This window comes from Channa argus, chromosome 7 (genome assembly GCF_033026475.1).
Source record: "Channa argus isolate prfri chromosome 7, Channa argus male v1.0, whole genome shotgun sequence".
Classification (NCBI taxonomy): Eukaryota; Metazoa; Chordata; class Actinopteri; order Anabantiformes; family Channidae; genus Channa; species Channa argus.
This window is the reverse complement of record NC_090203.1, coordinates 17,730,474-17,758,248: the sequence shown is the minus strand read 5'-3', so window position 1 is coordinate 17,758,248 and position 27,775 is coordinate 17,730,474. Positions and strand designations below refer to the sequence as shown.

Here is a 27,775-nt window from a genome sequence, read left to right as displayed (position 1 = left end):
CAGACTCTGATTGTGAGAAGAGCACGAGTTGGCGAAGATTTAGTTACAGTGTTCATCAGTTACATCTCTACACCTCCTAAACCATAACCTTCAATTATCACCTTTTCTTTCTTCAGCTTCTCATCTGCTGGCTTCTACTCTGAGCCCTTCATACAATTATCCTTGAAGGAAAAAATTACATAATATTATTATTTTCTACATGGCAATATTTCTTAACCAGAAGCTCAGGTGTACTGTAACTGTAACATCCAACTGTCTTAGATCTCTGTCGGGACCCAGATGATTTTTAGTTAAATTTTTATTTTGAGTCACAATAAACTTTAATCCAAGACGTCCAATGACTATAAAAGAAGCTGCCAGAGTTAAAAATATAATTGAAAGATGCCAAATGCCATATTATAGAATGTGTTGCTTTTCATTCCACCAACACCAAACACAATTATTGTGTAATGCCTAAGGCATTAAATTATACTCTTTAAAATCTATGAATTGCTGTTTCTTTAATTCATGATATGGGCCATCAGAGTGCATCTTGTGATTCCCAAGAAGTGCTAGAGCTTAGGTAGGCTTTAACAGAGGCTTCTGGCAAAGACTGTATCCATTTACAGTAATTCTGATATTGACTTGCACACAATAAATTAGGAAGCTAAAACTTGCACTGCTTTTCATTAAGATTAATCTCCAGCCCTTTGTGCACAAGTCAAATGGTAAGTTTAACATACAAATTTGTCAGGGACGTGCAGCTCAGTGTTTGTGTCAGCTTTGCTTCTGCCTAAAAGTGATGCAGCAACAATTCACACTGACACTGTTTTGGACTTTATCACTGAACACTGTGGCTCTGTTCATGCATATGCTGCATAGTATGTGTATGCATCCATGCTTGAATTATTGCCTGCGTGAGAATATGCATCTGAATGGGCTGCCCAAGAAGTATGTGGACACACTTGCATGCAGATGTCATTGGTCAGTAGTGTATTTCAGTGGTTGTATTGCATGTTTCAGCCCACCCAAATGTCTTTGGCTTTCTGTGTGGGCAAGTGAGAGAGAAAGAGAAAGAGAACGAAAAAGAGAAAGAGAAGAAAGAGAGAGAAGGCGCGAGAGACAGAGCAATAGAGACAATGAGAGAAAGAGTGTGAGTGTGTGCGTGCAAGCTTTTGTGGACATATGAACAATGCATCAGGCCTGCAGGGTTTTGCCCCTTACCTAGCCCTAGCAGCGGGTGGTGTTCAACAAGTGCCCAACTGTTGTCATCCACACAATGGCTTTTATAAACCAAGAGCTGGCACAGGTCTCTGGCTGTCATGTCGGCCGGGATCTCCACCACTTTACCCATGCCATCTTCACTGAAGATCTTCACAATCTGTGAAGAGAAGACATATAAGGGTTCAAATATAATAAACAGAGATCACTTGCAGGTGTTTTGGTAAACTAAAGAATGGGGCATTTAACAAAAAAGTCAAAAGGCATCTTAAACAGGCACATGTCCATTCTGAATATAAACACCTGGCTAGCTGGAAAGGAAAAATGTGACATAGATTGGCCAAATGGATTTTTATGGGAATAGGTCATTTAACACAAGCCATTCTGAAAACTCAGCCTAATAGGTGGGTGAAGCCAGCAATTTTCTTCAAACACTAAGATAGTATTTATCATATAGCGCCCCATATACTATAGGCATACTCAGGCCTGTAATTATAGCACAATAGGAAAGAACAGACATTCAAAGACTATGTAGCAATTGCGGAGTTAGAAATCACAGACAAGCATTTATTATAGAAACTTGTTGGTATAATATAGAAGCAAATACACTGGTAGTGTATAACAAGAAACTGCGCCTGTGAACAAAAGACGGGCGGCTTGTGCCAAATGGGTAGACTATAGACCGCTGTAGCTTAAGGGGAGGTACACATGATGTTTCCAATTATACCCTATCAAGTAAATGTATGCAAGGATCCATAGATAAGACATGGTTGAATATGCTTTAAGCTTAACTTTATAAACAAAAGTGTTCTGTAACTTAATATTTTGAGATTGGTCCAGTGAGAAGATGGGGGACAATACTGCATTTCAGATTTTTTTCTTTTTGCTCAACAGTTTATACTAACTCTTTCCCCAAATCATTAAAAACACCTGTTTTCATGTTGTTTCCATTAATAATACTCAAATGTGAGGCACCAGTTATGATTCTAGGTAGTATACATTCTGATGTATAAATAGCAATAGTACATCAGGTGCTGAACAGATGTGCAAAACCCGTTTGTGTAAGAGAAGCCCATTTACATCCAGAAATTGTCCTTTTCCTTAAAATTTTCCTTTTAATCATCCAGGAAATCAACAAAAATATAGGAAATGTAACTGCCACTTCTAGTTTGGTAAATAGTCCATTAACTGTCCACGGGTTAGCTTTTCATTAGGACAACATGCAGTCCTATTCTCAGGATACACAGCTCATGGCTTAAAGAGAAAATTAGAGCAGACTACTTAACCTGCAGAGAATTCCAACAGGAATATTGCCTACTTAGCCTACACATGTAATGCATGCATGCTACCCACATAATATATCATGACAAAGAAATTCTGTTCTCTTCCTGAGAAGAGACGCAGCTTGCATCACAGTTTGCACAGACCAGGCCTGAGGCGCTCTATCCTTCCAAAATGCTCAAAACAAAAAGCGAGGGAGCCTCAATCATTCAAATCTGCAGGCATATTTGATAAATGTTTATTGCTTTGCTAACATCTTGAAAAACACAAATTGTCTCTAGCCTTAAAAGGTATTTACACACCTCTGGTTAAGCAGTACTTCAAATAGAAAATGTCCTAAAATGTAAAAAGAGAAGGAGAGAAAGAAAAAAAGGAAAGCAGAGACATACAAGGAGAGGCATACTGTACAACACAGAAAGAGAGCAGAGAGTCTTACCTCCACGGCCCGCAAAAGGCAGCAGTCCGGGGAACACGAAGGCATTTTTGGAGTGAGACTGGCTCCCCACGCACTCACTCAGTAACACACGCACAGCCACTAGGAAAACCTTGCTGTTTTGTGGCTTTGTCTCCTCCAAAAAGAGAGATACAAATTTGAATGGCGACAGCGGTTGTGCTACCTGTCACACAGCCTGGAAACTAGTCCTTCAGTCTATCTAGACCGGAAGCTCGGTCTTTAAAAAAAAAAAAAAAAAAAACCCAAAAATAAAAAAATGAAATAAATAATAATAATAAAAAAACACTGTGTGACCTAGAGCCGGTTTCTGTACAGCCCAAAAGACACAGACACAGAGACAGTGAGCGATCGGATGGCACCAGGTACAGTACAGTGCTTCCAGTGCCGGTTGAGTCTGACAACTATCTTCTCTCCCTCTCTCTCACTCACTCTCCCTCCCTCCCTCCCTCCCTCTCCCCCTCACAAAGGGTTACAGCCTCAGCCACGGGCTCCGAGGCACACTGAATCAAACCACACGCTCACCAACCAATCATAAGGCAGCAGTAGGCTGATGTAATCATTCCCACACAGACCCAGGCACACACAAACTCCCTGAGAGGCATACACACTCCAGTAGACACACAGACGCACAGTCATGCACAGACGTAGCCAACTTTTTCAGACCTCTCGAGCTCTCTGCTTTAATTTCTTTTCAGAGCTCGAAGAGAGAGGGTTCAGTTGAGAAGGGTGTGGGGCTGTGAGGAGGAGGAGGAGCAGGAAAAGTGAGAAAGAATATAGGAAGAAGTATAGAAAAGTTTTGTCTTTGTCACATCTCTGTTGCCTCCAAAACGTTTTAATGTTTTCAAGTGAGGGCGTGTTGGCTTGTATACTTTTCTCTGCTTCTTTGATTCGCTTTTCGTTTCCCTCCAGTTCTCCCTCCCTATGGCTTAACTTTGAACTCCTCAGTCAGATGTCTCTGCCTCTCACAGCAGTAACAAGACTCATTACAGAGCAAATGAAATGATACAAACCTGGAGCAGCACTTGAGCGCGCCGACCCTTTGTTTCTCCCCTGGTGACTAGCTTTGTGCCAACATTCTTTTGCTGTAAAGAACAAAAAAGTTGGAGGCTTTTGCACACACGCACACACACTCTAACAGAGCCCCGCCACCCCTCCTTTTAACTCAGATATTTAATATGGCATCAGACGGACAAAAGCCTCGACACACCCCGTCTGGGAGAGACGAGAACCGCTTTATGTTGTCCTTAAAACAACTACTTTTTTTCAGGGGGAGTTTGTGTGTGTGTGTGTGTGTGTGTGTGTGTGTGTGTGTGTGTGTGTGTGTGTGTGTGTGTGTGTGTGCACACATGTGTAGGTGAGGTGTAATCCAGGAATAAGCAGAGTTCCACAGAAGGAAGGAGGAAATGGTGGTAAAAGTGGGGGCAGTCAGAGATACAACTTAATTTACTGTAGCTGGAAACTTTGGGGAGGGATGGGGAGAGGAAAAGAGTGAGTCTGTGGCTGGGGGAGGGGACAGAGAGAGAAGTGTATGACTGCACATGCACAAGGGCACGTATGTGGATGTGGGTGTGTGTGGGATATGGAGAAAAAGGAGACAGACGGATGTGAGAAGTGAAGGGAAAAGAGTGGGAAGCAGAGGGAAGACAGAGAGAGCGAGAGAGACCCTGTCTGGTGACACACTGCAGCAGAATGTGTAGTATGAATGCTTTCTACTGTTAACTACATATCTAGCCTGCACAGCTGTCTCTCCCACCCACCCCATCCCTGCCACTGCTCTCACGCGCTCTAACAGATCGAGACACACACCCTCATCTACGTCACAGTTAGTCAAACAGAAGGGAAAGCCCCAAGAAGGCTAAACACATGCTGCAATACAGGGCTTTACATTTAGTACTAGAACTGTAAGAGGCACTGAGTCTTATAAACTCAACCCTTTGACACAGGATTAGTCCAAACTGGTTACAAAGGTGTGGAGTTATTATCTAACTTATGTCATAGTTTAGATGTTTAGAAGGTACGAATGATAATACAGCTCTGTTTGAGCAAATCTCCACTCACAGTATGCCTTCATGTGCACTTAACCCTTAATTACTTATTGTGTGAAAATGAGTAAAATAGAAAACTATATAAAATAGGTATGGAAAAAATCCTATATAAGATACATAGTTATGAGCAAAGTATTATGTTATTATAAAAGATAGAAAGTTATTGTTTTCAGCTTAGTCTTATGTAAAAAGACAGAGGTCAAAAGTGGCAACAGATAATCACATTTGGTATAACTGAACAAAAATGGGAACGGGGCATATGCAATGCGTTCCAAATTGGTGGCAACGGTTCACAATTTAAGGATATTTTCAAAATGTCTTATACAATAGATTTATTTCAACATCAAGGGAGTACCTGTATGTTTTTTTCCACCACTGGTGAAGGTAAGAATAGCAATAACAAGTAAAGGTGAATACCCATTACAAATAGGTGGTAGAAGGATGTGTAGGGCAAAGAGTAGGTAGCTAATATGAATAAGCAGTTAAAAAACATATAACACACACACACACCAATCAGGCATAACAACTGCAATTTAATGCAATTCAATACAGTGGCTCTGCAGTTGCATAGGTGGTTATAATGTTATGCCTCATCAGTGTATATCTGCAGCAGCTGAACAGATTATCAGAAAAGTATCTCAGGCCTCATAATGATTGCATCCTTGACATCATGCAAATGTCAAGTAAAAATAGAATTTATAAATAAGCTAAATCAAGAGTGGAAGGAAAGAAAAAGATGAGATTATAGCAGTGGCATGTTTCAACTGACCTACTCTACTTCTTGGTCGCCTTCTTAAAGGCAAAGAATAGACATGTAGGTAAAGAGGGATAAAATGTTTCAGAGAGTGGGAAACTGAAAGGAAAAGACACCAAAAGAAAGAAGATCACAGTTTTAGCTCCTAACGCTTTTAACTGTGTAACTTAACCTTTCTGATGACTCAGGTTTGATAACTGCCCTGTGATGTAATAGCCCAAAGAGGTACTGAGAGTTTCAGGTAACACACACCCACACACACAAACAATTAGAGACATAGGCACAGAGATATGCTCATGTCCAACTGACTTACGTTGATAGGCACATACATAACTTACTAAAGTTTCAGCACACAGCGACTTAGAAGCTACGCAGACAAAAAAATTAGAACGTGCTTTGTCCAAACTTGAGTGTGTACACTAGCATGTGTGTACACGCCCCACACTCACTTGTATGCATCTCTTGGCTGCTTGTCTATAAATAGTTCAACCGGTATTCTGTACACATTACAAGCCATTACATCAGATAGGAGTTACTGTGGCAGATTACAGTTCTAAAAGACTATTAGGCAAACAGGCCTGCACACACATTAAGATCCAAAAAATGGTGGTGATGTTATAAAGTACCTACACTACAGGGCATGCAACAAGGATGACAAAAAGAACTTTGATACCAATGTCAATAAAACACACAAAGTATCTTGAAAAAGATGCAAACCACATTTATTGCCAAAAATTACATTTTTTTGGACCATGCCTTCAATGTCTGAAATGTATATTCATCCCTCATACCACCTCCCACTGAAACTCCTCCTAGAATATGGAAGCAACAGGAGAATTCTTTACAATTGACCAGCATGGGCACTGTCTTGCCCTGAGTAAAGACTGCATTTTAAGAACGTGCATACAGATTATCATACAGTATGTTACACTCCTTATTAATGCAACAGAATTAAATCAGAAAAACTTTCCTTGTATGGCATTATTCACATTTGTGCCTAAAGTGTAACATTTAAATACATTTTAGTTAACTTTTATTTTTACCCCAACTGCGACATTAGATTTTCTCCAGTAAAGTTGTTCACCAACACAATTTTAGTGCAATAGTATTTACTTGTCTTCTACATACAATCTTACAAATTGCTGGCTTCCAACAGGTCATCAGTGTTGCCAAGACCAAACCCATTATCTGCCATCTTTCTCTTCCAAACTCCTACATGTTGCCAAAAAAGAACTGTAGGGATTTATAAGCTGGTTTGGCTCACATGTCCCACCCCAACTTCATATTCCCATTAACAAATACTCTCCATAAAATCCCTCTGACTGTAATGTGGTGCTGTGTGTGGTCCAGCCCCCCTGCCCCCAGGAATCTGATGTCCGGATGATGAGATGGAGACACAAAAAATTGAATGAGCCTCAGACAATTGGCTGTCCCCACTCTGTGCCTGTAGTCAGCAGGAGTGGGAGGCACTAGCCAAGAAAACTCCGCTGACTCATGAGGAAGGCACAGTGAACCAGCCCTTGTCATCCAATTACCATGTTAAATTAGGACCCAAGACATGGGGGCCCATCTGTGGTCAGTGAAGCAAAGGAATGCAGAAGGAGATTTAGATAAAAGGGGACAGAAAGAGGTAGAGAAAGGAAGGAAGGGAGGGAGGGTGGAGAGAAAGCGAGGGATAAAACATATATACAAAGAGACATGTATAAAAAGAAACACAGAAGGAAAAACTCCCCATACAGTACAAACTGACAGTACAAAATCATGTACAGTGGCAGGCTGCCATCTCTGTGCAGCCATGCATCAGACCGTACAATACTGGGTAGTTAGTTAACCCACAGAGCCTGCTCTGTCTCTAAACAATGAAGTCTTAACACCCACTCAAACCCAAAATATTGAAGACTGGAAAATTATGAAGCAAAGCTGGGTCAAATTTAATTAGCAATTAACAGGTCAGGTAGCACAAATTTAGGTCAGATGTTTGGACCAAAATGCCCACTTCCTGAACAGAATAACCATCTGCTGTGGTGCTTCTTAGCTAAAAGATTAAGAAGAGAAATATTCTGCACCCAACCAAAAAGAGATCGGATATGCAAAAAGAGGTTGCATTGAAGTTAAATGCACCGATGAAAACTTGACAAAGACAATAAAAATAAAAGACTTTGAGCCCTCACATTTAGTCGTGCACACCCTTTTTATGTGCTGGATGAAATTAAAATTTAAAAAATAAATAAAAAAACCTTCTAAACTAGGCTTATTTGGTTTGGAGGACACACTTTATAGAAATTGTAAGGCTTTGCTTCAAACTTTGTGACCATCATTTTTCTGTTTTCTGTTTTCTTGTATTTGTATTTAAAAGTTATGAATTTCACAGTATTACTAGCTAGTTAAAAGGTAAAATACATTTCTTTACTCCAACAAGATATACACATGCACACTGTCCAGCGACACACGTAATCAAGACCATTTAGAGTGCCCTGTCCATCTCCCCCGTATTTATTGTGAATGCCTGCTGTGGAGCAACCCACATCCAGCCAAATATTTTACCAACAAGACTAAAAGTGGGATTGGATGCTTAATTGTGAACCTGGGCTAAATGCCAGGAAACCCCAGAAAATGTCCTTTCAGACCACTGCTGATTTGGAGCCATTGTTCAATTACAGCAGGAGGGCAGAAGGAGGGGACAGAGAAATTGCAATAGGGCAAACAAAGGATGACAGTATTGGCATGATTTTGGCAATAAACTGGAAATTGCGGTGGCGGCCTCCGGAAAAATTTAGACTTTGTTTTGTAAACCATAAATCACAAAAATAACTTGAAGACCTCATAACACATATTTTTAAAAGAAAACATCCACATATCTTGTGTGCCGTGAGTATAAAATGAGGATTCCTCCTACAAACAACTTTCTTCAATAATGGAAAGTTTGTAAATCCTAAGATCCCAGTATCCTCTGACTTTCACTCTGACTGAAACAATCTCAGCTCATTTAGTCAAGTTTCTTGTCTTTCTTCAAATCCCTCTGTAGGGGGTTTTAAGCAATCAAATGTGTCCCAGGATGTCAAAAAAGCATCCACAGACATAATTTTTTTCCTTTGTATGATTTTTCCCCGTCCTCTTTAAACAAAAGTGGGTCTGTCCAAACTCCTTAGGTATTCTATTAGTTTCTGTGGCAAGTGATGAGAAAAAAGCACACACATTAGGAAGTGACACTTGCAAAAGCATAACCCAATCCTTTTCTTCCCCTCTTGTGCTCTGAACGAGCTATCCCCCTCTTGAACGGTTACTCCTTGACATCCTATAATACTCAATCCTACAATTTGCTTTCTTTCAAACTTTCAAAAGGAGCAAGCATGGTTCAGCATAACATGGAATATTATACATTTAAAAATTGTTTATAGCACTAAAACAAATAATAAGCACTATTTTAGAGGCTTCATATGTTTCTCATTTTCTATACTCTTCCTGCCCCCCCCCATGCCTTTTCACAGCAGCAGCTTGAGAAATCAGAGCTGTCCTACTTTCTCTGAGAGAGAGAGACAGAGAGAGAGAGAGAGACAGAGAGAGACAGAGACAGAGACAGAGAGAGAGAGAGAGAGAGAGAGAGAGAGAGAGAGAGAGCGCGAGCGAGATGCAGTACCTACTATACATGATTAACAGCTTTAGCCAGATGCAAACCTGTTAGTATTCCTGTAAAACCCAGTTTTTAAGTCTTAAACTAAACCTGAATAATATCATCTGTGGTGCAGTAGTTTGCACCTAGGTACACAAATGCACAGGCACACACATTTGCCTGAATACAATCTAAAATACATAGATGAAGCAGACAGTGAACATCAGGGACTCCCACATGCACCAGGAGTAATGGGATCTTGTCCTACTAACTGGGTGAAAGTTGGAGCTTCTACTCTTACACTGCCTGCCCTCTGGGGAAAAAAAAGAAAAAGAAAGATGGACCATTAAAAGGTGCGTCGTCATCCCCTGGCCCCAATGCCTTGGTGGTCCAGTCATGCTCCCACAGAAAGACATTTATTTACTTGCAGGAACAGAATGAAAAATTACCTACTTTCTGGTTTTTAGCAGTGTCGAACAATTTAAATGTTCATAAGAGGATTCTCTCATTAATCTATCACTAAGATATCATGACATAATTTAATGCTGGGAGAAAGGTGGTCTGACAGCCTCCAAATAGTGCTTTAAAGATTCTCCAGAATTATTAAGGCCACTGCTCTTTTTCCTGGTTTTATGTCAGAATTGTTATACAGTATTTACTTCAGTCAGTAGCTGACATGGGAAACGTTTTGTATGGCTCATATACACTTGACACTTACTTGAAACTGGTAAACAATTTCGTACCAATGTCGAAACTAAACCAGCCACTAGCGACTAAACTGTGTCTGGGCTTGAAGTAGGAGTCCATAGCTTACATGATTTCCTGCTGACAGTGATCAGTGGGGGGGAAGTGGACAGTTAATGTTTTATTAATAGTCATTACAGCTGGGGTTCAGTTATGACTTGTGTTTGTACACAAGCTCAAGCCATCAACTGTCTTTATCATACGCAGTGGGGTATTTTTATTTTTATTTTTTTTTTTACACAATCTAGGCAGGATGCACGTTAGTGGATGCACTGAAGCTGACCTATTTTTTTTATTGGAAGGGTGTAAATTAATTTACAGCATTACTTCAATATCAATAGATCATTTCAATAATAATATTATGTGTCATGCCATTTGCATGAGACATTTGTTAGAGTCTTGGTTGTACTTCGTATTTGTGGTAGTGAGGTAGTTCATTGAACATTTTCTAAGAAATTTTATCTGTAATATTATTTTTCAAAAACAAGACTTCACTTAACCACGTAAAGAATTGTTGATCTGTTTTTAAGTGGCTTTATCCAGTGCCATTTTTATATATTTAAACAGAGCCATTACTCAACCTACCTTATTATTCAACAGCAGGCCATGTGTATGTGTGATGTTTGTGAGTGTGGGTCTCTGTGGCAGTGTGGCAGTAGTAGGTCTAGCTAGCAGATTGAGGCATGTTTCCATTTAGCAGCGGGGGATAAATATGGCCCTGACACATGAGATGTTCCAGACTCAGCCACAACTTGCCTGGCTCTCCTCCAGGTGGCATTTGATCAACAGCAGCCAAACAATTTGTATTTCACAGCATTGAATGCTCCAAATCCAGTCACTCAATGCAATTTGTGTATATTTTGGTGCGAGTGTGTGTATCTGTGCTTAGGAGAGAGAAAGGGAACTGGGGCATGTATGCTGACAAAGGGTTACTGTACTGTCTGAATGCTCTCTTTACCTCCGCTACAAAGAGTATCAGATAACATGCAAGTGTGTGTGCCCGCGTGTGTGTGTGTGTGTGTGTGTGTGTGTGTGTTTGTTTTCCTTGGGCTTAGAGACTAGATGTAATGTTAAGAATTTGCAGGTCAATAGAAAGGCATGCAGCAAATATACACATGTACACGTGCATGCACAAGCCCAATAAAACTTTCAGTTTGAACACATTATTTATATATTAACATCAGTTATAAATAATTACAGTCACAAACATTTCAGGTGGCATAAACAGTACAAATTACACACATCGTTGTGATTACACAATACAACAAGTGTCTGTGTGTACGTGTGTGCTTTAATACTCATTTAAAAACAGGCAGGCTAAAGAGTGAGCAAGCAGAATTCTAGCACTATGTCACTTTTGATCCCGGCACAGCGTGGCCTGCAGAACACATCAACACTACAATGAAAGGCAAGACAGAAACACACACACAGTGTATTACTGCTTGTGAAGACAAACAAACATTAGGCACATGTACACACATGAGTCTTAAAGTAACCTCACAAAATACACATACACACACTAATGTGTAGGACCACAGACGTTCGCACACATTAAGGGGCAACGGTTTGGGCATCAACAGCATTCCTTTTTGCTTTTCCGTTTACAGTGGAAAAACCTGCCCTCTGACCCAGAGCACTTCCAACATTCAGGAAGGAGGCAGCCAGGGAATGCCATGCTTCAGCGCCAAGAGTGAGAAGGGATGGATTGATGCCCATCATTTATGTACCGGGTGTTTTTAGTTTAAATCCTGCAGCCTTCTTTTCAGTAACAAGCATTTAGTTTTATGAAATAGCTGTGTTAAATTGATGACTTATTGATATTTAAAAGCTAAAAAGATTAAATGTTTTAAATATTTCAAATAATTTTTTTAAGCTGCTCTAATCATTAATTATTGTACTTAATCAACAGATTAAATAAGTGTATGTAATGTGAAAGTAGTTAAGTGTAGTGATGAACAAAAAGAACCATTACTTGACTGTGAGGTTTAACTCTTAAAAGCATCTAAGCCTTTTTCAGTTGTTTGGGTGTTGCAGCCAAAAACTCTCATCAGTTTCATTCTTGAATGGACCAAAAAAACTCTGATATCTATTGTACACTACCTGCAAATATGCTCTATAGTCAGTTTCTCATGAACTCAGGAGAATCAGGGCTAAACATTCACCAGAAAGAAGCCGTGACAGTGGCCTATTAAAATCATCATAAGCAGCTGGGCTTTAATCCTCATGACAATTTGGGACAGAGCACTGTGCTCTTTCCACAAACAGGCTGACTCACATTATCACATGACCTTGTCCTAAGGGGCTTGTAGGATAAAGTCCGGGTGATGTCTAGGCCATCTAACTTTGACATTTGTGTTGTCACATAAAGCTTCCACAGGTTAATTCTAGAGAAGTTGGAGGTGGCAGTACATGTGTAAGCAATTTATGTTACCCCTAGTGTATCAAACAAGATCAAGTGCCCTCAAAAGTGCTCAAAAGTAGAACTAGTGCCTTGTCAGATGCCCCCACAGGGTAACAAATGCAGTACAGGGACAAAGCCTTTACACAAACCATACATTGTTGTTTCTACACACAGCATGGATTTTAGATATTATATGCCAACAATAACCTGCATAATTATCACAATGATTTGGCAGACAATTCTGTGCGGGACATACAAGTAATGTAAAAGACACTGAAAGCAAAGCATCATGGAAAGTGGTGTGCATTACAAAAATGTACGGTTACTATAACTACTAAAATGCCTTCATTACATCTCTACCAAACCTGTTACAGCACTCAGAGACACACATAAACACAATACCTTTCATAATCACTACCACTCACACACACAATAAATTCTCATCTATACAGAGATACAGAGATAGAACAAGGAGAAAGCTCCAGCTCCACAGCTACTCCTGACAAACTTTTCACAAACTCAAAAAAGTCATATTTCTTTCAGCAGATGGGGCAGACATTATGAAGGAATGTATGCAACATTTATATTCTGCAGCACATCTACAGTATGTTCTTTTCTGCAGCTTAAATAGCTAAATTGCTGGGATGAAAAAAGTCTCAACACACTTAAAGTTATGTGGTGATTTATTACAGTCAGTCAGTTTACCATATTTAATAATTTGACAGATGCTTCTATCCAAAACAAGTACACACACACACACACACACACACACACACACACACACACACACACACACCAGCACTTCTCTAACCGACTGGGGTTCGGTGTCTTGCCCTGGGACACTTTATGTGGACAGAAACCTTGACCCAAGTTTGATAAAAGAGTATCGGCAAGAATGAAAGAAAAGCTGTTCAAGACGGTGATGAGACCAGTAATGTTGTACAGCTTAGTAAAAAAATGGCACTGAAAAAGAGACAGGAGTTAGAGCTGGAATTAGAAAAGTTTAAGATGTTTTCTTTGGGAGTGACTAGGATAGATAGGATCAGGAATGAATACATCAGAGGGACAGCTCATGTTAGATGTTTTAGAGATAAAGTCAGAGAGGCCAGATTAAGATGGTTTGGACATGTTCAGAAGAGAGATTGTGAATATATTGGTAAAAAATGCTGAGGTTGGAGCTGCCAGGCAGGAGGTCTAGAGGAGATTTATGGACGTAGAGAGAAAGGACATGAAGTTAGTTGGTGTGAGAAGAGGATGCAGTTAGATGATTCGCTGTGGACACCTTTGAAAAGGAACAGCCGAAAGGAAAAGAAGAAAAAGCTTTAGCCCACGAAGAGAAATAATTTTAAATGTAGATGCATTTAAAACCAGTTGCATAATTTTGGTCTGCAAAGAGTGAGAATTGGAGAAAACTGAAATTATGTGGGAAAGTGTCCAGTGCACCACCATTACAGTAAATGTTAATGGCGCAGGATGGAGTAAGTTTGTAACACATGTAAATTATATTTAGCTTTTAAAGGACTGATGGGAGTAACACACATAAATCCCTTCAAATATACAGTGTTAGTATTACCCATGTTTCTGTTTCCATTTTGCATCATAATTATGTGCTGCACGTCTGTATATGGTGCTTGAATGATAATTTAAAAAATAATGTTGGCAGCCTTTTGTTACACACATGCAGAGTATGTGGAGAAAGCCGATAACAAACCTGGTTTCGCATATACATGGCATTGAAATCTGTGTTATCAAGCAGAAATCTAACTAGGAAAATCCGTTTTCCCTAATCCCCTACCCTGATTGCAGAAACCAGCTTTCCTGTTTACATGACACTCAAGAAATCAGCTTTCCATAGAAAGAACACTAACCTGGTTACTCAAGTCACTTACTGGCTGTGTGAAAGTAGGACACACAGCACATGATGACATACAAAATTGTTTGACACAGACTACTCGAGATCCTCACAGCAGAAGACAGAAGAAACCAGAAGTTTTGTTTTACCATAACTGAGAAAGGTTCACAATCAGTCCTATGTCAGCAAAGCCCTCATTAAGGCCATGGAGGCAGTCTGAATCTTCCCTCGCTGCCTTGGAAGAGACAAGATATATGATGTGGATGAAGTGCTATGACCAAATCCAGCTAGGCAAATAGATGATGCTTTTTTTCTTTTTCAATTCAGACTTCCTCTTCACAGTTTTTCTCCATTGACTAATTATCCCAAACCATAACACCATCTATTACAAAACAGACATTTTTCCAAATCTTTAAACAAAATTTCCACTTTCACACGATTCAAAACTGACTGAACTGTTTTGAAAACCTCTAGCTGCACCATGTACTCATTGGGAAAGGACTGGCATTCATTATCAGTGCCTCACAGGGGAGGAGGTGGCTAAGTCATGGTAATGTTGTCCGCAGTGTTGATGACAAAATCTGGCTTGACCCAGACCAGAGACGGAAGATTGATGGTTTGATTCCCAGCTCCACCAGTGAAACATGTCAGACTGTCCTTGGGCAAGATGCTGAATACAATACAGAGGGGGAAATTGGAGGGGAAAATCTGTAACACATTACAGGTAAAAGCTGTACACACTGTATCCAGGGCTCCAAGTCCTGATGAACATAAGCATATTTGTGGAATCAGTGGTTAAATTACAACTGGCATTAGCAGTCCAGTAAAAGTACGGAGTGGGATGTCTTTCCCAATACTCCAACATAGCCACATGTCCTGTGCCCTGGACCCAGGTCAGAGGTTTAATCCCGAAGCAGTATGAATAATGTATTTAAAGTACACAATGTCAAATCAATATGTTGCAATTCAAATATTTCTCTGAATACTTATATAGTGATATTTTCGAAAGTGCTTTACAATGTTGCTTCACATTTATTTACACACACATGCACGCCTCACAAGGTACACACAATCAACTGATTTTGCAAGTCAATTTAAGCCTAGGTTTTGTAAATGTAGGCTTAAGTTTGTGTTTTGTATTTACAGTTTGCAGAAAGAAGAGATTTCAGGAAATATGCTTTATCAACTCAGAAATGGATTATTTCAAGCAAACTTTGATCACCTTACAATGTCTTGTTTATGTAAAAGGATCATAGTACAATTAAAGTAGATCCAGTACTTTTTATTACATTTTCTTTCAGAATAAAAATTAAATCTCAGAACTTAGTTTCAGTTATAAGTACGGCTAGTCCCTCCTGTTCATATGTCGAAGTGTCCTTAGCCAAGAAACTGAAACCTGTAATTACTGTCCCACAACGCACTAGCCTGATGACCAGGAGCGATTTGGAGCCCTGTGAGCTTCCTTGGGTGGACGCAAGCTTTTCTTTTTTTAATTCTCAGCAAGTTTCCTGATGACCAGGGCAGAAGTATAGGTTCAGACTGCCCTGTGGTTGAACCATGACACCAAGCTGGTGATTACCTCCTTCTTGTCTGGGGGCTCATGCTGTGCATACAGGTCTTTTTGAACATGGGGTCCATGATCCACATATCCATATATCTGGCACAGACAAAAACATATTATTGTAGGACTGCTAAGTTAGAGTGGATTCTTTTAGCTTAAAAAGTGTGGGGAAAATTGAGCAACTCACAACATGTCTGTTCACTTCTTCAATGCTGTGAAGTCTAATAATAAACTATTTTCATTTGTTTATTTTTGTTATATTTTAGGCTCCAAACCTGTACTGATGTGGGTCTGGAGACAACATTGTGCCAGTAATGTGCAACAGTAGCGGGTCCTCTGAGGACGTGATGTGCCCCCCTGTATAAGGTAACAGGAATTGTTTAGTTCAACACGTGTAGTTTCAGTTACAAATACTGCTAAAATGATAAAATTCTTTTAAAATAAACATTTAAAAAAACTAACCAAAACAACTTTAAACTTAACTCATGTTGTGACATTTTAAAAGCTTCTAATATTAAATACTGAAAGATTCCCAGTGGAAAAATCAACAAATCACAAGTAGGACGGTTAGAGAAGGTAGCAGGAGAGACAGAGCACTGCTGACAGTTTTCCTGCTCACACTGTACACTGAAGCGCAACAGATCTGCAGTACAGTATCACTAATAACAGTAACTGCAGTATAATGTGACTTTACAAACGTCCTGTTGCCACTGGAGCTTTCAGTGTATAGTTATATTTTTAGCAACTTGATGCAAATCACTATTACAAAAGAAGCAGGAGATCCACTAATATTCAACAGCTGTTGTTTCATTCTGAGCCTGACTGGCCCATTGTCTCACCTGCCCGGACATTGCTTTGGAGAACAACAGAAGCTAGCATTAGCCACATTAGCATATTAGCATTATAGCTCAGCTCATGTGGCTATATTCAACAGGCAGAACTAACTATAAATAAATAAATAAATAAATAAATAAATAAAAAACATTCAAAATGGCAACACTTACATTTTTAAAGTTTTAGGTGGGTAGCAAACTAAGAATCAGTCCATCTTAGAGCTTCAGTCCTGCAGTAGTTTTAAATCCAGCAGCGTTGCAGCTGTGAACTGGTCTTCAGTCTGATGGGAAAATAATTGGCGCGCATGCACACACAGTAACACACAGACACCCCTTGTGCCACTGTGTGGCTGTTTCCATTAAAACTTTCAGAAACTCACAGTGTCTTTCAAATCATGAGAACTGGAGAGTAAAAATAGACTGTGGTCGTTTTCTAAAGCCAACAGAGAGCAGCAGCATCAGTCCTTAAGTCCTTACCACCCCTTCGCCTTTGACAGTCTGCTGAAGGTAGGAAGTAACAATGTTGGTGAGCAGCTTTTGGTGGAAAGTGTGGTGGGTGACGGGGACAGCGGAGGGACCCCTCACCCAGACCAACATAAGTGTGAAGAAATTACCAAAAAGGAGATTTTGCATAATACGTGAATTTTAAACCTACACGCAGAGAAAGCTGTACTATTCTTTTTTTAAAATCGGAGTTGTGCAACTAGACAATAACTCTGGCACTGAGCACCAGCAGCCCATGTGTCCAACCCAACCTCCACGGCTTTTCTGGCACCATGCGCTATTTTAGGCCTCTTACTTCATCGTGTGTGAATAATTACTCATCTATTGAGCTACATTGTAATAGGACAAACTGTGCTGTACAGTACTACTGTCCAGCTAAGCTCAAAAAGAATGCCTAAACTAAATGTTTGAAGGCAATGAAAAAACAGTAGAAGGATGACTGGGAGACACTTCACAGACAAAGGTAAACAACTGCATACACAGACAGAACAATAAAAAGATAATGAAAAACAGATTTAAGAGGCAGAGACAGGGTGCAAAGATCCTGCCATACCATAGAGCAAAATGACTTAAAAGACATCTAGTCCAAGTACACCAAATCCAACAAAATCTTGCTGCCCAGGGTTTAAACTAGTGTTCCCATACCAGTATGATTGAGCGAGCTATAGGAACACTGTGTCCTAGATGGCAGCTTTCTACTCTGATGTTCTTAACTCCCAAACTGAATAAATGTTTTCATTCTGACTTTGCCTTGTATTTTTCAGTGATGCAACATTCCTGCCATAAAGTGCAGCTGCAGCACCACCACTTGTTTTAAATCACTAAACATACTGTGCCAATATTTCAGATATTTACCTTTAAGTACAACTGAAAGTTAAGAAATGCAGCAACAACAGTACAGAAAAGTATAATGAGGTAATCTTATGACCATGTCAAACAGCTTCCTGGTGACTCCTGACATCCCCATCCTGCACAGAGGCCAAGCAATTAGGTAAGGAGAAACATGAAAAGTTTGAGAGTCTGTTACAAAGTGTTCAGAGGTCAGAAAATTCAGCAAAATAATGACACAAACTTCTCGACGCTGACCGGACTGGATGTTTGGAGGGCAGGGAGAGAGGTAGACACAGACAGACTGAAGAGATAAGAGGAGAAAATTGAAACAAAATAGAGAGCGCATAGACTAGTTGAAATGATCGACAGTGAACAGGCTGGGAACAATGATTTACCTGCTCACCATCCCACTTGTCAAACCCTAAGCAGATAATCCAGCTCTTCTAGTATCTCACCCAATCCAGAGAGGAATATCTGCTTGTAAAGAACTGACACATGCATGTGTGTGATGACGCTGCTTCGCAGGAGGTTCTTGCTATGAAAAGGTGCTGAATTGAATTTCCACTGAAGAACAACCACAATGAGACATACTTTCCACTACCATCAACAATGGATAGACAGTGCCAATGCTGTAAATAGTTTACAGAGCTCACAAAGACAAACAGGCAGATGCGAGCACAAAAGCACAGACACGCATGAATCTTAAAACAAATACACCCATGCACACGGACACTGCACTCACACAAGTTTACATGAGTTTGTGCATACTGTTTGCACTGTAAACACACACAAGGAACTGAATTTTCCAGAGTTTTCTCAGCGTTGCCTCGTCAATGCAAATATGTGCAAAAGCAGACCAGCTTTTTCTAAACCTATGAAAGGTATACCTTTCCAAAAAAGTATTAGTGCATTCCAAGCAGCTGTATGGCAAAGTGTCAACACATGATAGTAAATGTTTTTGCACTCCCTTTTTATAAATTATTAGCAGAATTATTGATATGAATGACAAGATTTTAAATAACAAACCCAAACATTGTGCACATCATTTTAAAAACTAAATATACATAAACAAACATATTGCTATTATGCTACACAGAATAATTACAGACATTTCTCAGCAACAACCTTCGTGCACAATTCATTTCTAGTATTTAAATATCTTGGCACTCAACATTAAAACAGGATAACTGATTTGATATAGCAGCTCAAAAAGTAAAAATAAACAGTTTTTTAAAAAGTTGTGCCGTGTGAGAGCTTTTATCATCACCAAGTCAGATTTTCACTTTCCTTTCACTGTTGGATTGATATTACATCTTGGCCCCACCACTAATCTCAATCTCACCCTGCAAATCCTCCAATCCCCCCACTCAATTTCCTGCTCCATACTCCACTCTTAGCAGGCCACCTTGGAATTCAAAACCCAACAAGGGTTCCGTCCTAAACAGGTCACACAGTATGATAGTAGTTTGAGTTTTAAGCAGACAAGCCTGCTTTACTTCTTTAAAGACAATGCTATGTCACAGCTAGTAAATGAATGCAAAACTCATAACCCTTTAATGGCACTTCGGACCAGTAATTCAAGATTCAAAGAACTTTATTGATCCCATAGAGAAATGGCCTAATAGCAAATAATTCAAGCCCACTACATTACCACAAAGAAAGACAACGCTTTCCCACTCAGTAAGACTAAAATAAAATGTTAACTATTCAAGGTTTAGTCCAACATTAGGTGTTTAGATATATATCTAGGTCACAGATGATGATTGATAACCTCCACAACTTTCTAATTCTTTTAACATTCACTGTATGCCCCAGGTTCTTTAATATATCAAGTGATTTATGAGCTAACATTTGAGGAGAGAGAACAGGTCGCATTAAACTCAAATGCATTTTACCTCCAATCAGCTTAACTGGAATTGCAGTCTGTGATCTCCCAACATAGAAACCATGACCAGAACAACCAGGATCACAGCCAGGAAGAGTATTTATGAGAAATGGTCCGCCCTCACATTACTGTAAACTAGTATGTTACTGTAACCAGCATTGGCTGGTCCCATATGAAGCTCATTAACAGTGACGACGGAGGGACTCCAACTTCCAAATTAGACAGAGCAGTCTTTAAATCTTGTCAACACATGGACACACAAATGCAAACAGGGTTACAGAAGAGAAGTCATGTGTACAGGTACACATGAACACAAACACAAGTACCCAGCCTCTCCACTCTTCTCCTCATTCCTTCCCCCCCCCTCAAACAAAGCCACAAACCCTCTTTAGCAGACATATGCACTGTACAATACAGTATCATCACATGCAAGCAATCAACATGCCTCAGATGATTAAAACATGGGGCAGATGAAGAGCAAAGAAAATCTTTAAACACTTCCACACACAGTTGACCACTAAATACAGCAGATTTATGATGTTCAAATTCTGCCTACTTCAAAACAAGTAACTTGAGTCACATTTGCCTCAGTTATCAACATAACTAAATACAAATCAGCAGATGTCTTATGTCATTTTTTTCCAAAGACTATACTGTGAATCCAATTCAATTAAGACAACCTATGATGGTAAATAAAAAATGTGCCAAAATAAAGTTACTGAATAGATATGAAGTTTCCACAGTGTGTCTTTTGGATGTTTTGACTTACATATTTACCCGTGGAGGGTTCCCTAGGAGGTAGGGAGCCAGGGCTGAGAACAGGGGAGTTTGCTGGACTGCAGAGCTCGGGGAAGGGGTTGGGGATGGCTGGGAGAGAGGAGGTCCTCAGCTGCTGCTCCTCTACCTGCAACCTCCTGCAAAGTGGAAAACAGGGCAAAGAAAAGGTCATTACCGCATATGGTGATGGTTAGGTGACTTCATGTACTATGTACTAATGTCTAAGGTCATGACCTGGAACAGACCTTTTAAAAGCAAAATAACAGAACTTTGAAATGAGACCCACAGACATTTAGGAGGGAGAGTTAGCATTAATAAAGTATTGCTATACAGTAGCCAGGCTCATGTCTGTTTCTGTCAGATCTACCCATAATGACTAGTCTCCCAGCAAGTGGGAATCACAGACCCCCTCAGCCTGCTAGCTAATTTTCTGCAATATTTATCACACATCAATATTGAATTAAGACATGACTTTAAAGAAGTGTTTAAATTAGGCACATGCAGTGTCAGCATGTAGCCTGAAAGAGAAATTATGATTTGACAGATAGTCAAACTTTTTAGAGTTCAATCATTTAAAAAAAATGGCAGGTCATTTTGTGAAATCCCAACTCAATAGCCAGCTTAGATGACTGGCGTAGAAGACTCTCTCTCTTAGTCTGGTTCTCTATAAAGCTCTGTCTCTGTGTAGAACCCAGCAAGTTCAAAAGGGAATGGGCCTTTTGATGTCGTCTCATCTGAGCCTGAGAACGGGGTTATCGAGAGTTCGGCCTGAATAATAAGAACTTCAGGGCCTGTATCGGTAAGCATGTACGCGAGCGTGTGTGTGTTTGTGTTTAAAAGAAAAGAGAGCTCATAATACAGAAAACTCCATTACCTGATCTTCCCTCATATATGTTTCTGTCAAACGCTGCAAAGGCGAATAATAGGAACTGACACCAGCTCTACTTTAAATGTGTGTGTGTATGCAAGCAACCATACTTATGGCACCCCAGTGTCTATGTGTAAATGTGCATACCCACTTTTTAATGCATACTAAAGCATACCATCATAGCCTTAGGCTGAATATCCGTTACTACTCTTAAATTTAAGGAGACATTTGCACTAGAATGAATGAGATTTTTTTTTTTTTTACCTGCCAGGATTTTTCTCTCTTGCTGCTGGTGTTGTTTGAGACAAAGAGGGGGTGACAGGAAAAGGTAATTTAAGGGCTACAGATAGGGAGTGGGGAGTAAATGCTGTGCCCAATTATTGAGAGGGTGTGGAGGGATGACACTGTGAGGCTTCTTTTCTAATGTGAAGAGAAAAGAGGGTTTGAGCTTTGCATGTTTGGCTATGCATGAGGATAGGAGTTCACTTATAGATTAATGCCAGACTTCATTTTCAGCCGAGTGCCTGTATATGCCTGAATATGTGTGTGTGTGTATGTGCGTTTACTCAGATCTGTTATATACTATGTTCATGTTTAATTTACACACTCCGTTATAAATGCCTGCAATGTGTTTAAACTTTTAATAAAATACCCGATCATTAATTAAGAAATTAAGCAATTGCCCATTTTTTGCAGACCTACCTAACAGCAAGAATGTGCATAGGCTGTGATCGTTGGAGGCCAGATTGGGGTGAGCCTGTAGATGAGAAGGAAGAGGAGGGCAAGTCTGAGGAGACATGGCTTTGCCCGTGTAAGTGGTGACCCTGCCGTGGGTGGTTTGGTTGTGTGTGAGGATGATGAAGATGTTGGTGATGAGGGTGCTGTTGTAAAGAAGAGGTCTGTCCGTTGTGCAGCAGTGGGGTGGAATCCGCTTGCTGACCACTGCAAGTAGAGTACAGGCTCTCCAGCGAAGAGTTCATATCATTCACCAAGGCCTCTAAGTCCACATCATCTTCTGAAAGAGGAAGAGTGAACGATAGAACAGAAAAATGTCAAAATCCCTAATATGAAGTGCCGGCTATGCTTTTGTAAAAGAGATAGACAAAATAGGTTTAAAAAAAAAAAAAAGAAAGAAAAGAACAGTGTAGCAGAAACTCTAAAGCCGGATGAAAACTCCAACTCTAAACTCAAACACAAAAGATAAGTGAAAGTATAACCCCGCTGCTTTGGATTCCAAGTGTAAAGGGAAACAAAAAAGTAGCAAAGTCCCTGAATATTGCTGGGACTTTCCCTTTACCATTTCTGTTTCTCTTTCATTTTATTGTGGCCAGGATTTAAACTCTTGACCGCACTTTGCACCACCTTAATTCCAAGACATACTAAAAATAGCGGTAAAAAAAGCATATGCACAACAGACATTAGAACACACACATCCATAACCGGTTTGACAGAGTGCTCAATCAGAAAGACTCTCTTTGCTATTTACATTGTGCTTTGAGACAAATTTCCATAGAAGAAAAAAACCAAAAAAAAGTGCAAGCACAAACCTGCCTGTAACACTTTCAACTCTTACCACAGAGGATCACAGCAAAGACATTGCACTGAAAGCAGCCACTCTAAATTCACCACATGTAGAAAACATTCTGTTTTTAAAAGAATAAAGTGGAGCTATTTTCCAAGGAGAAATGAATCCTCAAAACCCTTGTGAAATCCTCATGGCACACTTAATTCATCAAGTGAACTTTCCAACTTACACCAGGAGCAAGATTTACAGTAGCAAAGTTTGACGTGAGCTCAAGTGAAGAGAAGCTCACATCTAATTGTTTCATACTGTGAAAGTTTTATCATCTGGGTAAACATGGCACCTTTGTTAGTTTTATATTACAATCTGCCGTGGTAACATGTTTTATGATTAATAAATCATCACATGAAAAAATAAATCTCTCTCATAAATTCATTATACAATGTCCGATCCAGATCATTCAACCCTAGTAGTGCACAAGTTATCCACTAGTGGGAGACAAGCACTAATTGAAGAGCCCAGAGAATCAGGAACTGAGAGTTTTTGAATCAAATAGAATAAAATATTAATAAGTAAAAAAGTTGGGTCATAGTCACATTGTTCTTTACACAAAGGAAAAAAAAATAAATTATATTGAATATTTGTTTTGTGTGAGGTTATCTGTGTTCAACAGTAGCGTAATGATTCTGAACCTTTTTTTTTTTTTATTTCCCTTTGTTGCTAAACCACAGATGCACTTTGTATTTTTATCTAATTGTGATTGGTATAAGAGCAAGTCACATTCTCATAAAGAATGAAAAGCAATGAAAAAAAGAAAAAAGGTAGGCAAACATTTTATTCCCCCTACCCTTTAATCAGACATAAGACAGTAATAAGTCAGTAGTAGGACTTCAGATGTGCCATGGATGAATCCTGAAACACTTCCACAGCTCAAAGCACAGCTGAGAAATAGATAAAGTGAGGTGGTATGAGGATCATGTCACACTAAAACAGCTAAATATCTCACTGCTTAGTAGAAGACTGACACCGAAAAAAGATAATTTGATTGATGTAAGCATTTAACTTTTCAAAAAACTTCAGTGATCCCTTCAGCATGGCGAGGAATTGGTTTCCTATGGAAATACACCAGATTATTTTTATATAGTTTATAAAGTTTATATAGTGTTTACTAACTTGCAAACCTGTGGCTCACAGGTTTGCAAACTAGTAAACAGCGTCATCCCTGAATGCTTTGATGGCTACAACTTCCTGCTAAACCTAAAATGTTGCCTTTCTGTGTCACAGGTGCCTGTGAATCATGCTCTGTTAATCTGAAGGTATTAATAGTGGCAAGTAAGCTGAGGGGACACTTATAAATACCCCGGTGAGCTAGAGAGCTATATACCAGAGGACACAAGATTTATACAAAGCCATATACAAGACTAAGGACAGAGCCCAACCAGCAAACATGAGCAGTAGCAATTAATTACTTAAAAAAAAAAATAATTTTAAGGTAAGAATGATCAAAGAGATGCTTAATGACTGTTGTCAGGTTAAACTAGAAACAATGTCAAAAGTCAGGTGAACTTCAAATCTTTTTCCCTGAACACATCATCTGATTATCATTCAACAATCATTAGGTGAGACACATGGCCTCAAGCCAGTGAGAGAGAACACATTTCCTCATTAATCCGACCTAGATTAGCCTCTTGCTGGGGGACTGGCAGAGCAGCTTGCATAAAAAAAAAACAAACACCACCACCACAACAACAACCCCCCATAAACCAATGCATGGATGTAGGACTCGTGCGTCACTGTAAGTCATACAATCGCAATTCCCTACGCATGTCACAATCAGGCAAACAAACGTACGTGTCATGAACCCGGGAGTTAGGCAGACAGATTGATGACACAGAAAGCATGCAGGCAGGCACGCACGCACACATGGGATTTAAACCTATGAAGATTTGCACCAGGGAGCTACTAAGGTTGTTCTTTCTTTAAGGAATGAAGGGAAAATTAAGGTTATTCCAGATACTTGGCCTTGGCACGCACAACAGGGAACATAAACACCTTTATTTATGTCTGCCAAACACAGAGTGGTCATGGCACGCCTGGCATTATAATATTACAGCTATTAATTAGATCGTCTTAAAATATCACAGCAGCCCCGGCAGCAGGGAGCACACGGAGCTACGGATGCAGGCCGAGCTGTTGACAGTAAGAATATACAGCTGTGATGGAGTTGCATAACAGCACCAAACACTACAGAAAGTATCCCTAATGATCACATCACATTATGAGCATTATTGCAACATGCAGCATAAACCTAAAAGAGCCGTCCATACATTATAAATGACTTGAGAAACAGTAGAGGTAACTGAACTTTGATTCCAGTGGCATGTGCCAAACAAAGTGATTTACAAAAAAAATATATATATACAAATATCAAGAAAAACCTGACACTAGAAGAACTGATTTAAAAGCTGCATAGACGTAAAAAAGAGATCTCTGTTAATAAGCCTACAGCAGCTGTGACTGGCATGTGGAAATAATGACAGGTAGCAAGGTGGTCACCCCTCTGTCCTGGGAGAACTGCCATTACATTTTGAAATCTCTGGCAAATGTAACTATAATGGAGTCATTCAGGCTGTGATGTGCAATTGCTTAAACTGACTTTTCACCTTGTAGGATTATTAGGTCAAAACTTTTATTTCTTTAATTCATGATCGAATACCTAAAAATCTAGTGGCATAATTGCAAAAATACTGAGACACTGAAAATGGCAAACATTAGCTGCTAAACATCAGTGTGGTAATGCAGCAATGTCAGTCAGAAAGAGACACTTTCTTAAGATGATCTATGATGTTGACGTTTATGTTGAGAAAAATCTACATAAAGTGCCATACACTTATTAAGACATTAGACAAGAAGTGAAGAAGGTACTGTAAAACTGTTATGAAACAGTAAAGTAACTACTGCTTATTTCATCCATATACTGTAAAGTCCACAGCAAAGTATTCAGATGCTAATGCTTTTACAAATGTATTCATATTCCACCCTTCCTCAAAGCTCTGCTCTAACCCCCTTACTTTGCAAAAATGTAGTGCTCTGCTGTTTGTTAGTGAAAGTGTGCCTGCTGCGCCTATGTGCAGGTATTTCTGGCAAGTCTCCGCATTTACAAAGGCATAACTGGAATACCTGGAGGTGGGAACTTTGTTTCCAGGCCTGAGTTCATGGCGTAGCCACATCAGATTACTGAACTGCATTGGTACCATTGATGGGATTAGTTGCCTAGCATCTGCATGCCCATATGACACGCACATACACACTCACACACTCTCGTCTGATACGGTCACATCCACAATGACAGTCAGGTTCTGAGGTGTGTTAGAGGAGTTTAATGGACAAACATGTATCACACACACACACACACACACACACACACACACAGTGTACTTTTTCCACAGTTATGGTGTCAGGCACAGTTACAGTTGTCCATTGGCTCTTGGACACACAAGATCACAACAACCCAAAAACTGAGTAGTATTTGCATTGCCCAGTTACAAACAACTAAAAAACACAAACATACATGTATTTATAGTTTTTATACTACAATATGGCATCATTATTGCTAGAGTGTGGAACAGATTTTTTTTTTTTCAATAATGTGAATTTTATCCCATGAAAAAATATCTGTCATTTGCTTGCCATTACTTTGGCTTACCAGTCATGTAATGTATGAAACACAAAGCAGTACCAGTCAGTTAATCAATCATGCACAGTGGCAGTTTCAGACCAGTTTTACAGGGGTGGTCAGATTACTTTGGGCTTTTGGGATTCTCTCATCAGAAAAAAATTTTATAATGTAAAAAACATCAAGATAACTGGTCAATATATTTATATTGTGTGCATGACAGAAGTTACAGACAACATGAAACTATGAAATAATTGCAGGTTCAGTTACAAAAAAGCCATTCTGCTCCCTGTAACACTAATAGGTTTATGACTGTTGCTTTATAGCACACAAGCAAGCAGTGCCTCTGTTAAAGTACTGTGAAGTAAAGAATTAAGTGAATATGTGTTTGCTGGAAAACAAGTATAAAAAACAGCAAGGGTTATTATCCTACTAATAACTTCTAATACTAGTAGTAGTAACCCCTGAAATTCTCTGCTACATTGATTCAAACTTAGGCTTTCATTTAAAATATCTTAAAAATGTAAGCAAAAGGGTTCCTTTAGTTAAAGACATCTACTGTTTGTTCCTTATTCCTTTCTGGTCCTTCTGGTTCCCCTCCATCCCAGTTGATCCTAAAAAAAAGGCAATGTAATTTCTGCTCCATTTATTTCCCATGCCAGGGACAAGCGTTCTGATTCACTCGTTAAGTCCTCACAGACTCCCCACCCTCACCTCCCATGCTGAGCCAATATTGTGCTTAAATCTCATGCTCCGATTGTCTTGGATGAACCCTGAATGGCACAATTAGGTAGACGGCGTAATTATAATGGCACCCTGTGTCCATGTAGATCACCCTTTGAACTGCTGAAATGTTTACAGCGGAAGAGAACCAAATGTATATTATCTTTCTCGACCCACCCCTTCTCCCAGTGGAGGATAATGAGCAGCAAGCAGCTATCCACACTGTACTGAGACAAGGGACAAACATAGATACA

At 39.6% G+C, this 27,775-nt stretch overlaps 1 protein-coding gene and 1 long non-coding RNA gene across 7 annotated transcripts in view; both read right to left on the bottom strand.

Annotated features, from left to right (window-relative positions):
* grb10b (growth factor receptor-bound protein 10b) overlaps positions 1 to 27,775 on the bottom strand; it is a 65,860-nt gene that overhangs the window by 13,361 nt on the left and 24,724 nt on the right. For 4 of the 6 annotated variants that reach the window (XR_010914761.1, XM_067509014.1, XM_067509015.1 and 1 more), the window contains exons 4-7: positions 22,303 to 22,615; positions 20,725 to 20,869; positions 3,946 to 4,017; positions 1,204 to 1,360 (exon numbers count right to left, since the gene is read on the bottom strand). Coding sequence is in view for 5 of the 6 variants with exons in the window: in XM_067509014.1 (XP_067365115.1) it covers positions 1,204 to 1,360; positions 3,946 to 4,017; positions 20,725 to 20,869; positions 22,303 to 22,615 (687 nt within the window). In the remaining variant the exon portion in view is untranslated. The remainder of the gene's footprint in view (positions 1 to 1,203; positions 1,361 to 3,945; positions 4,018 to 20,724; positions 20,870 to 22,302; positions 22,616 to 27,775) is intronic. The other 2 variants (XM_067509018.1, XM_067509017.1) reach the window with 1 other exon arrangement.
* LOC137129767 (uncharacterized) lies at positions 7,312 to 20,718 on the bottom strand. Its single transcript, XR_010914762.1, has 3 exons — positions 16,907 to 20,718; positions 16,178 to 16,259; positions 7,312 to 15,998 (listed from the first exon to the last, which is right to left on the bottom strand). It is a non-coding gene; the product is annotated as an uncharacterized lncRNA (long non-coding RNA).